Source organism: Dioscorea cayenensis, chromosome 20 (genome assembly GCF_009730915.1).
Source record: "Dioscorea cayenensis subsp. rotundata cultivar TDr96_F1 chromosome 20, TDr96_F1_v2_PseudoChromosome.rev07_lg8_w22 25.fasta, whole genome shotgun sequence".
In the NCBI taxonomy this organism is placed as follows: domain Eukaryota; kingdom Viridiplantae; phylum Streptophyta; class Magnoliopsida; order Dioscoreales; family Dioscoreaceae; genus Dioscorea; species Dioscorea cayenensis.
Window position 1 is genome coordinate 27,169,700 of NC_052490.1, and position 12,972 is coordinate 27,182,671.

The 12,972-nt window shown below is 34.0% G+C and overlaps 1 protein-coding gene across 1 annotated transcript; it reads left to right on the forward strand.

Annotated features, from left to right (window-relative positions):
- The first annotated feature begins 6,250 nt into the window (after positions 1 to 6,250).
- Positions 6,251 to 11,748, forward strand: LOC120251712 (uncharacterized protein At4g28440-like). Its single transcript, XM_039260348.1, has 3 exons — positions 6,251 to 6,400; positions 7,290 to 7,525; positions 11,352 to 11,748. The coding sequence occupies exons 2-3, from the start codon at positions 7,303 to 7,305 to the stop codon at positions 11,540 to 11,542; spliced, it is 414 nt and encodes a 137-aa protein (XP_039116282.1). The 5' UTR covers positions 6,251 to 6,400; positions 7,290 to 7,302; the 3' UTR covers positions 11,543 to 11,748.
- The last annotated feature ends 1,224 nt before the right edge of the window (positions 11,749 to 12,972 follow it).

The window sequence follows — 12,972 nt, forward strand, 5'->3', positions numbered from 1 at the left end:
CAAAACATTTTGTTGGGATCACCTTAGGTTTCTTGAAAATGCCACTCTTCTCTCCCTTGGCTATGATAGTGAACGAAGGTTCTTCATCATCTTTTCCCTTCTCAATATTCACAATTATTTTGGAAAAGTGAGTCTATCAGAGATAGATGTTCTTGCAATAGGAATATCCTCTTAGAACTCAGTAGGTGGTATCACATTCGGCTGACGTCCCTTTGATGGTAAACGTGGAACATGAACTTCAGTTGGTGATGGTGGTGGACTTGGAATAAACGTGACATTATCAAAAACTGCTCCAAACTTGATCTCTGCTCTAGCAGGACCTGTGTAGACAAAAGCATAAGGTAGCTTCACTTAAGTATCCTAATCAAGAAAGATGGTGCAAGCCGTAGTGTTGTTTCTTACATATGCCATCATAAAATTCTACGCAACAAAGAGTATTTACATTAATATATTATATTAACTTCTTAAATCGTTTCATTCACACTTTCTTCAGAGATGGGAGGAGAAGTTAGTGGTCCGACCAGGCGTAACAGAATTTGTAGAGTCCTTTATTCTTGTCCGGCCTTTAATAAAGTTGACCAGCCAAAAATAAGTGGATCACAAATCAAAATTATAATTATTTAAAGATTTCACATGATTATGGGCTTATGACTTCCATGAGGGGCAAGCCCCTCATGTTAATTACCCCAGACGATTTCATGGGAACCTTCGATTAAGAGCCAGTGTAAAAAAAGAACGAACAAACATGAAATCAATTTTTATTAACTTGAAATAAACATGAGTACATGGATTTGAATGAAAATGCATAAACTAGAAATTCTAGTTCTCATAACCATATTTTCCTAATTTCCTCCTATCATCACTTGATTTGCATCTATTCGATTATGTAAATGAGGGTCGCAATATATATATATATATATTGACTTTTTTAGCTGAAAAACATGCTTGATTGTCTCTCTTGACTTTGTTGACTTTGATCATTTTTTGAATTCTGCAGTTTATATCTTGAGCGTTATTTGAGGCTTAAGGTGTGATCCTGCTATTTTCGTAAGTCACAACTTGATGTTCTTTAATTTTTGATGTTTAAAGACTTCGGTATTTCATGCCAGTGAAGTCTTCAAAATCTTTTAATTGGTGAAACTCATTTACGTCTCTAATTTTTTATGTCTTTTGAGGCTCTAGAGTCCATTTGTCACTTCATTCAAGTTTTTTAAGTCTTACCACTCTTAGGCCTTGGAGCCTTGACTTGTACATCATCAGACCATGACCTTTTACATGATCAGGTCAATAACTTGATGACTTTGACTGATTTGCTTTTAGAATTTCTTGTGGATCTCAAGTTGTGTTCCTATGGTTACGAATGACAAACTTGATTTTTCTTGTATTTTGATGAGTATTGAGACCCTTTTGTGAACATAAAGAGACAATGATGAGACTCTCATTGAGAGATCCATGCATTATACCTCATAGGGAGTCTTTGTTTTCTTCATCATATTTTTATTAATTCTTTTAGCTTGTGTGACTGTCAAGAGGCTATGGAGAGGCCCCCTCAAGGAGAACAGTCATCATGCATTAGACATCACAGCTTGCTTAAAGAGAGTTCTTCAAAGGTCTTCATCAACTCTTTCATCTTGTGTGACTGTCAAGAGGCAATGGAGAGGCCCCTTGAAGGAGAGCAGTCGCCATGCATTGGACATCATAGTGAGCTTCAAGAGAAGTCTTCATCATTTCTTCATCAACTTTTTCAGCTCTTGTGACTGTCAATTGGCAATGGAGAGGCCCTCTCAAGGAGAGCAGCTGCTATGTATTGTAAATCATAGCTAACTTCAAGAGAAGTCTTTGAGTGTCTTCATCAACTGTCTCAGCTCATGTGACTGTCAAGAGGCAATAGAGAGACCCTCTCAAGGAGAGCAATTTTCAAGAGAAGTTTTCAAGTGTCTTCATCAACTCTTTCGGCTCATGTGATTGTCATGAGGCAATGGAGAGGCCCTGTCAAGGAGAGCAATCGCCATACATTAGACATTACAGCTAGCTTCAAGAGAGTCTTTCATTATGCCTTCATCAACTCTTTCAGCTCTTGTGACTGTTAAGAGGCAATGGAAAGGCCCTCTTAAGGAGAACAATCACCATGCATTAGATATCACAGCTAGCTTTAAGAGAGTCTTGCATCATGTCTTCATTAATTCTTTCATCTTGTGTGACTATTAAGAGGCAATGGAGAGGCCCTCTCAAGAAGAATCGTCATCATGCATTGGACATCACAGCGAGCTCCAAGAGAGGCTTTAAGACTCTTCAACAGCCCATCCGCTTCCGTGAGTATCAAGAAGCAATGGCGATGCCCCTCTCGAGGAGAGTAGGCGCCATGCATTGGACCTCATGGTAGGCTTTAAGGGGGGTTCTTGTGAAATTTCTAAACCCTTTGAGTAATTATTTATTATTATTTTTTTATTTATTATTTTTTCTTACTCTAGCCCTTTCTAGGTTTCTTTTTGCATTTTAAGCCCTCAACTCTCCTTCTTTCACAAATTTTTACAATCATGCAACTAAACCTTTTGAGTTCTCCCATTTCTCCATTTCTCATCATTTTTGCAACTAACCCCAAATTTTTTATATATGTTCATCTTTTTCACAATTTTGCAAATAAACTCTTGAGTTCCATGTTTCCTCATTTTCTATAATCTTCACAACTAAGCCTTTGAACTTTACATTTTTTTTTCAAAGAAGATCACTAACTTTGCAAATAAGCCCTAGTTTTCATCTTTTTAATATTTTGCCTATGAATTTTTTAATCAAGCCCTCAAATTTCTACATTTTCACAATTTTTTAACTTTTGCAAATAAACCCAAAATTTACTGCATTTTTTTTTTACCAAACTCAATAAACCTTTAAAAGATTTATTTCTTTATATTAGCTCAAATTTTTTTTCTTTCTTTCCTTATGTTTTTTAATTGATTTCAAATCTAAATCCAACTTTTTTTCCTTTTTGTTTTTTACAATTTTCTCGCTCATCCTATAAAATCAAAGGATTCATGGCATAAAGGAGTTTATCATCAAACTAGACACTGAACACATAAAATAAAAAGAACTTACTGGATTTTGTTAGGCCTGGAGACTTGAATTGCCATTATGTGACAAGCTAGGAGTTGACATAGCAAAGGGAAATGATGTGGCAATAATGACCTGAGAAATGAAAAGGTGACAAGGATGATGATGTGGCTAATGCATGGTGATATGGCGCATGAAGACATGAGAACTAGGAGACCATGATGGAAGATTATGCTTAGAGAAATTCCTCTCATTGGTTCATATGAAGAATAAAATTTTTTTTGGAAAGAGCATCAAGGTAAAAGAATTTCTCGTAATAGAGTAAGTTTTATCTTAGGTATGATTTTATCTATTTTTGGTAAGATCCTGGATGATGAATCATACCTTTGGTAAACTCATTTTATAAGAGGTCTATTTCTAAAGATAGGAGTAATTAAGTGATTGACAAGATCATCATGAAGATTGCATGGAGCATAAATTGGAATGAATACTGTTTATGGGCGGAGCTATTCAAGGCTAAACTTTATGGGCGGAGCTATTCAAGCCCATATATGATGAGATGTGATTGAAGATTTGAAGACCCAAGCATGGATGATTGAAGATCATGCTTGGAAGATATTGAAGGCTAAACTCAGATAAGAGAAGATCAAGTTTAGTAACAATATATTCATGGATCAAATAAAGATCATAATTGAAGACCAAACTTGGACCAAGTTTGGAAAGAAGATTGGGAGATCTTTTGGTGCCCATCTTTGGTGAGATGGCATTCACGCCTTGGTGGTGCAACCCTTAGGAGAAGGGCTTGCTGAAATGACGTGAGGAAGGAAGTGGTTATAGGTAAGAAGAGCTCAGGACTAGTCAACTGCTATGAAGTGAACTGAAGGAACTGGGAGGATTGAAGGTGTCGCAAGTTTAGTTGCAACTGGGCTAAAACTCAATTAGGTTCAATAAGGTGGGTAGTGTTGCAAGTCCGGTTGCAACATCTAACTTTGGAAGGTGTCCAAGTTAGGAGGCCGCGAAAAAGTTTAAAAGAGGAAGATCTATTGAGACGTAGTTTCGTCTATATAAAATACCATGCTTTAAGATTTAGGATGAGCCACGCGTGAGAGATCCAAAGATGTGTGGGTTGAGGAAAGTAGGCATCAGGCAATCTTAAGAGGGTTTTCTTTGTTATTGTATGAGTGAGAAAATGTGTTGTACTTTTCATTCTTACCTCTTTTAGTGGATTGTTTCTCCAGGCTTGGCCCCCCAGACATAGATAAGGTTGTGCCGAACTGAGTGATCAACTCCTCCAGAACTAACAGGTTTCATTAATCTTAATATGAGATGAGTGTGAAAGCCTAACACAATTTACCCTTTGACTTTGTTTCATTCCTTAATAATAATAATAATAATAATACGAAGGAATGGCCCATGGTTTCAATTCAAACAATATAGGCTAGATGTGTATGGTATAGACATAAGGTGGGGCCTGCAAAGATGCACATTATTTTGTTTGGGCAATTACATAACACTAAGGGGCCATTTGGTTCATAGTAATTGACATATTATCACGCAACGAGATTACCATGATAATATGAGTGAGAATGTTATATGGTTGGGAATATTGTGGTAATTTAATATAACCATGTTTTGTTGGAAACTCTTATTACTGGGAATAGTTCATTGCCGTGTTTGGTTGTCATGGTAATCAATTTATTAAAAATATAAAAAGTTATAAGATTACCACGGTAATCCAAGATAGACACCAAATTTGGTAGTAATAGGATTATCACTTTCTTGGTAATATTTATAAGTTGGTAATGTGATATTACCATCCATATTACCACCGGTGCAAAGCCAAACATGGTAATATTTTCAGATTACCACGTAACACGTGATAATTTTTTTACATTACCACGAACCAAATGGCCCCTAAGTAGTTTTTTTTCGCATGCATAAATATATATATATATATATATATATATGGGAAAAATGTTTAGTTTAAATTATGCAGAGCTTAAATGGTGCTTAACATATACAACATCACATGGGGGTTGATGTATACACGCATGGTTTAAATGAGAATAACCATGAATTCATGCAAAAGTTCATATGTCTCTTCAATTTGTACTTTTTTTTATATATAAAAAGATATCATACATCTTTTCCTTTGTTGGATTCGTCTCCATTCTTTTGATCTTTTCTTTTTTTTTTTACGTTCTTTGCCTCGGGTCTTTTCTGTCTCATTCTCTCTTTTTGTTGTTCTTCTTTTTCTTTCTTGTTATTTATTGCTCTCCCTCTCTTTTTTTCGCTTCCTCTTCTTTTTTCGGGCTCACTCTTCTTCTTTCTTTTTTTTCTTCCTATCCCTCCTATATCTTTCCTTTTCTGGTTTTTTCCTCCATGTTCGCATGTTCTCCGTCGGACTATTACAAGTTTAATTTTTGAAATTTTGAAATTTTGAATTTTTTTATAATTTGTAGTCCTCCCTTATTATTATTATTATTATTATTATTATTATTATTATTAAGATATTTTTTTTACTTTCATTCAATATAACCCCCTTATTATTTATTTATTTTTATATTTTTTATTTTTTTTAATAGGATAATAATAAACAACAACTTATCTATTTTTTTTTAAAACTGATTTAAATGAAATTTTAATAGAAATAGGGCTTATATATAAAAAAAAACCTATATAAACAATAAGCTATAAAACTTTATACCCAAAATTTTAAAAACTTAAACTATAAATACTAAATATTAAACTTTAAACTCTAAATAAAAAAATGACTAAATAATGATGTGGATAAAGTTGGCATTCACGTCATTCAAAAAACTTATTTAGTAAACATACTATATAAATAAATCATCACTTGTATATAATGAATTAGCACTTATTTTTTTTTAATGATAAAGTGGATAAACCATGTCAAAGACCTGCACAAATATAAAATTAACACCTCTATGCATTTTGTGCCCTCACTTGTGTGAGTTACGATTTAAATACAATTATTAGCAGAATCTGAATATTCTACATAGGAGATCCACTATCAAAAATCAAGAGTTTGTTGACATCCATTAGGTTTTTTTTTAACAAAATAAAATGGTATTAAACGTGACAAGTAATTTCATTATTTTCGAGGGGTGGCATGTGAAAAACCTCTTAAAAATAATCAAATATCGATCTCACCGTCAAACATTGCCTCGAGATTTGTAACACTTCCTGATCAAACTATCCATCGTCGACACTGAATCCAACCCAAGCTTCTTCTTTAGCGTTGCGCTGCTATCCCCATCCTTCTTCCACTTCCCTTCAAATACGCACGGATCTCTCGATTTCCGTGGCATCAGAGGTCACGAATCCCAAATCTGTAAGCTTTTCCAATTCTTTAAGGACTATGTTGATTGATCTCTTGAATTCTTGTTGTTAGATCTCCTCTTTCTTGTGAGAAATCTCTGAAGATTTGAATTTTGTTCAATGATTTTTTCCCTTATTTAATCGCTTTAAGAATTTCAGGGATTTGTTTATTTGCTCTTTATCTATGTTTCTTAAAGTTGCTCAAATTTATCGCTTTGTGCTGCGGCAGCGAGTGAAGAGAAATTTATAGCCAAATTTTAGGTTTTTTATTTGGATTTTTTATATCGGTCTCTTGGAAATATTTAATTTTTTATGTCTAATTATTCTTTTGATTGATCTTTAGTCCGATGTTCTTGCTTTCTTCATATGTTTCTCATGGTTGCCAAAATTTATTAATTAATATATTTTGTGGTACATCAGCGAGAGATGAGAAGCTTAAAGCCACAAGTTAGGCTTCCTTTTCTTTCACATAAAAAAAAGAGGAAATAGAAGATCTTTTGCATCCGTCTTTAGGAAACATGTAATTTTGATTATATGTATAATTATTGATTTAATTTATCTTTTGATCAATGCTATTGGTATCTTCATATGATTCTCATGGTTGCTCAAATTTAAGTTGGGGTACATCAAAGAGATGAGAAGTATAAGCCAAAAGTTAAGTTTTTATTATTATTTTTTTTTTAGATTTATGTGATGGATCTCTGGAAAAAATTTCTGCCTGTAAGGTAATGAGGGAGCTATTTGTTCTGCATTTTTGTTTATTAACTGGTCTTTATTGGTGAAACAAATTTTGACAATAATTTCTGTTGAATGTTGGGAAATAAGGTGATGCTAAATTATTGATAATTGGGTGTGTTGGTTTTATGGTTGTATTGTTTTGATAAATAATTGGCTAATTTTAGGATAATTGAAACAATGGCTGAGCAAAAGGCTGCAATGAGGAAGCCTGTTTTCACTAAGGTTGATCAGCTTCGTCCTGTGACAAGTGGGCACACTCTCATTGTCAAGGTTGTCAGCACAAAGATGGTGGTGCAGAGGGGACGCCCTGATGGGCAACAATTTCGCCAATCACGTGTTGCTGAATGTTTGGTTGGAGATGAAACTGGGATGATTGTTTTCACTGCAAGGAATGACCAAGGTTGTACTTCACTGAGATTTTTTTACAAGAATCATATATGGTGCATGCTTATATAATTATATGGTCCTTTTCCAATATGTAGACTGCTTTTGGGCACCATCACATATTTCTCATTCTCCCATTTTCCATTATATTTGGTTTGCTCGTATGTTCTTGTTGATTATTTGTGGGTTGTGGGAAGTGGTGTTCACAAAGGTCTCGTCTTTTTGGTCAATAATTTAAATGTCTTATATAAAATAGGTTTGCGCTCTTTGTTTTGGTTTGCATATTCAATTTGCTACATATAAGTGTCGAAGTTTAACATATTCTTATTTATTTTTCAGGATTGTACCCTCGTTTAAGTGATTTATTAGATCTAATCAACCCCCATTTACTGAACAAGCTTTGCTTCAGAAATCCTTTTGTGAAATGATTTTTAACACTTAGGATAATCTGGTGTGGCCATCTATCTCACATAATTTTAACAATTAAAATTATTTCTTTTTTGAAAATTTCCTAATTTTGAAATTCTAAAAATGAAAATACACTAAAGCCATGTAGGAAACAGTTGAAGCGATTGAAATGCTTAGAACCACTGATGCAATTTTGGAGACTGAGGTACTGAATCTGACACTGAACGTGAAATTTTAGAACTTACCACAATATAATTAATTGGACCGAGGGAATTATAAGCACAATTCTAAAGCATCAGTAGTTACTGTGGCATGCTTGGATGTTATGGCGCTTATGGGGGTTGCAATATGGTAATTTCTTTTAGATTCTCTCTTTTGCTGACTGTCAATTTTCTACACTCTTTCTATCTTTCCCTTCTGCTAGGACTGGCCTTTAGCAAGATGTACAGCATAATACTTGGGAATTGAGAGGGTTGATTTTCATTGCACGGGGTCACGAATTTTTTGTTGAAATTTGCGTTACAGTCAATCCATCCTAAATCTTCTTTTATCATTCTCTTGTGTCAAAAAGGAATATCTATTTAATATCACATCCAGGCTTTTATGCCATCCAGGCTTTTATGCCATATATTACTTTTCATAAGAGATTTAGAACTGTTGATTTATTTTGTCTATTGTTTGAATAATTAATTTTTTTTGTTAGCTTGTTATGAAGCTTTACCATTTGTGCTTTAGTAGGTGCTCTTTGAATTTAAACCTAATAATACAATCTATAATGGTAATTGCAATTCAGCAAAAGCAGCTATATTATCAAGCACGTTATTAAGGTTTGATCTGGCTACTACAGTTGATAGTTGATTATTACCGTACAAGAAACTTGAGGTTGAGTTTTATCTTATAAGAATATTATGTCCAGTCTTGGTGAATATCATTCAATTGATCCAAGTCAAAATCGGAAACTCATGACTAAGACATGACTTAATTCAGTCACTCACAAACAACCACTTATCCATTAACTGATTAAACATAAAATTATAAACAATAGGTTTAAACTTCCAACTTGGCATCTTAACCTTTTACAAATCAAGTAATCCTTGATTTCATAAGTTCTAAAATTCTTGTGAATCTCAAGTTTGTTCAATCATGAGTCAACTCAGCAAGTTTTCTAATTTCCTTTCAACTTTTGCCAAATAACAGTCGGCTTGGCAGGTCTTCCAGTCTTGATCCGTTGCATGGTAAAGCACTGAGTTTAAGCTTTAAATTGTGTGGCCAAAACTAATGATTCATATTTGTGTATCTTCTTTCACCTTGGTCAACCCATTTTCCGTGAACCTCACTTCTTCATTACTCCTTTCTGTTATGCCCCATTTATGACTCAGTTTTAGCTTCCTTTCCTCTATGAATTGTTGAATTATCTCTTATTTTTGTTTAGCTCTTAAACCATCCATCCCCGCATTGTTAACTTTTTTGTGACCTTGTTTTAAGTGAAGTGTGCCAACCTTGTTTGAAGAGATGTCTTGAGAATGTGGTGTGCATAATATTAGAGTGCCATCAAATTTGATATTGTGTTTTGCCTTTGACATGAGTTCGAATGGTTGCCCGCTAAACTTTTTATGCTATCTATATAGTTAGGGAGTGGGGACTTTGAGTTAATCTCTGTACAAACCTGCCTTTGCTGAGTTTATTCTTCTTATATGATCTAATAAAAAAGCATGATAAAGATGACCTTTAAAGCATCAATGTCATAACCTTGATTTCGACATTTCTTTTCTGTCCTGCCCTTGAAATTGGTTTTGCGCGCACGATAACCACCTCAGACCACAAAGTGTTGTTTTTTCTCCAAGCTAAGGTGGCTTTTTTTGTTAAAGGTAGTGGCATTGTGAAGCAATTACACTTCTCCAGATTTAGTTTGTGAAACTGCTTACTGAATTGGTGGATATCTTTTCCATTTTCTCTGCTCCCCCTTTTGACTTGTGAATAGTGTCTGAGGTCATACTATAGTGAAGCCTTACAAAATGAAATGAGAACATGACTGGCTCCAATATTCTAAATCCCATCAAATTCAGTTTCATTTGATATTTGCAGTACTGTCAATGCTCTGGCCTAGCATAATTTTTCTGGGGCGTGACAGGGTCTAGTTGGCTTAGGCTTTGGTAGGTTTGACCAAACTTGAGCTTAGTTGAGTTTGGGCTTAATTGTGCCCTAGCTGAGGCTGTGCCTAGAAAGTTTGTTGTGGCCTTTGGTGAATTCAACTTATTGAAAAATTGTTTGTCATGTTCTTGAAATACATTTTAACCAAATTGTTTCTATCTAATCAATTTGTCTCAAGTCAAGTTTGATTTGACACTTCATTAGTATTTTACCCAAATGCATGATAGTGTCTGTTTTGGCAAAGAGGTGTGAATTCTATAGAAATCCCACTTCATTTCTTCCATGTTTCGGTCCCACTTCTATGAGCTAAACACCTTTCAAGTCTGGCTATGTCTATTGGCTATCAATTTACCCGTCTTATCAAAATTCATGGCAAAATGCTGAGATTGTTAGAGAGATCTGGGGTTTAGTTGGAGGTGTTAGTAAGTGCAATTGTTCATGGTTCTTGGCAATGTATGGAAGCCATTTTGAAGAGACATTGGAGGACCTAAATTGAAGGGCGCTATGCCTACCTACCTGGCTTACTTTTCCAACAGAAATAGGTGTTCGTGCAGTTTTTTTTTTTGGTTCATTTTCTTAGATATTTGCATTATCAGTAAATCACTTGGCCCTTAAAATAAAACTATTGCTTTTGAAAGACCATTAGATGTTAGATTGCTAGATAATTTAATGCTTTTGCATGCAACGTCAAGTTGGTTGCTAAGAAAGTGAAACATCAATTTGTTTTGAATTGTTGTCTACAGCTAACTAAAACGTCCCCTATAGAAAAAGGGGAAAAAACGCAACACAAGCAAAGCTTGTTCTCTGGTGGATGTTGTATTCTTAGTATTGTATTTACCACTATGATCATGCTCAAACTTGCCTTGATATTGCTTTTACAGCTTGAAACTTCTAATTGTATCTTTACACTTGGCTTCTTTGTTCTTTCTCCCTTAAGGAGTAATGATAGATACTTCTGATCTGATGTATGAAAATTTGTTTGGATGATGAAAATGTTGCATTTCTAAAGTTTTTCGTGGATGTATGCTGCTCTCTTATTTTTGACATTTGAAATTTTCACGCAAACATTGGTATGTGCTTTTGTGTCTAAATTTATAGAATGTGTTAGAAATTAGATGTGAGAGACCATTAATGTCAGTTACACATTGGTGATTATTAATATAGGAAATATTTGTATTGCCTGTTTGCAGTGTCTGTTAACTATACACTGTTTTACTACTTGCTGCACATTTGTAGTCACCAAGGAATTGATTGACCCATTTTCTTTTGTGTGTGAGTTACAGTGGACTTGATGAAAGAGAATTCAACTGTTATCATTCGAAATGCAAAAATCGAAATGTTCAAGGGATCAATGAGGCTTGCGGTGGATAAATGGGGCCGAGTGGAGGTCACAGACCCGGCTGATTTCACCGTTAAGGAGGACAACAACTTATCTCTGTTGGAGTTCGAACAGTTGACTGTCGTTCAAGGTTAACTTGAGAAAAATCTATGCCAAGATACATAATCTAGACTACCAGAAAACTAATTTTGATTTGTTCCTTTGTTTTTTTTTTTGGTGGTTAACTGCATTGGGTTTATTCTGTCTGCCCAGCAGTTTTAACTCCTGGACATCATCTGCTGCTACATTTCTCTAGATTTACTTCCAAGTTTTAACTTGATGGCATTTCCTATTTCCTATCATGCATTCATGTTTTCATTTTATCTATCTTTAGCATTTTGATTATTTCTGATTACCATATAATTCTCATTTCTGATTGCATTCTTGAGCAGTGGCTGTTGGCCATTGTATTTTTTTTGTATATTACTCCCTGAAATTACTTAAAAATCCTTTATAGGTACCTAAAAATGGTCAGATCTGGATCTGTTCCTGGCTGCCCTTCTTCTTCTTCTTCTTCTTCTTCTTCTTCTTCTTCTTCAGTATGGGTTGGGTTTGAACATGTTTCGATTGTCTTGATTTAAATTGGGGTCATACAAGGAAATTCAAACAACTCGGGTTTTTTTACCTCTGAAATTCTAAAAGCCCACATTTATAAATCCAACTGTTTTAAGCGCAATGTTTTAAAATCTTCAAATTTATATTATTTTTTTTTATTAAGACTTCGACTTTAGTATGATTTTATTTGGATTTTGGATTATTGGACAATTTTTTTTTTGTTGGTATTTAATGTGAATTAAATTTTTTTATATAGTTTAATATTGGAGTGAATTTAAATGTAGTTTATAGGATTCAAACCAAATTTAAAAATTCAGACAATCCGGTTCTAAAAAAAATTTAGTCTAGATAAGTTAGGTTTGTCGGAATTTAAAATCGGGTCGGGTCAAGACAATAAATTTATCTATTTATAGTAGTAGTTGTCTTGATCTGGATTTTTGCCACCCCTACCTTTTCATAGGGTTTTTAGTATTATTATTATTATTATTATTATTATTATTATTATTATTATTATTATTATTATTTTGACTAATGTACACAAGTCATGTTAGAGTTGTGCATAGACTTGAAGTTACCATCTCAATACATATGTACCTCATCCTCTATCACCTGTCTCTTCAACAGGATATGAATATTTTATATAAAAAACTCAATACTAATATACCAAAAGGATATGAATATTTTATATAAAAAATTCAGTACTAATATACCAAAAGGATATGAATATTTTATATAAAAAACTCAGTACTAATATACCAAAAGATCATTAGCAGCTCCAATGTCTCCTTGAGGCTCTAGTAAAACATGTGGGTTGTAGAATATGGAAAAAAAAAAAACCAAACAAAAGCAACTTCCTTTTTTTAATTAAGATGGTGAATATTTGATAGTGATGTCATGCATATGTTGGCCTTACCTCATAATAATGGATTTCCTTTATTTAAAATGCTACTGTTTTCTGGTGCACCACAACC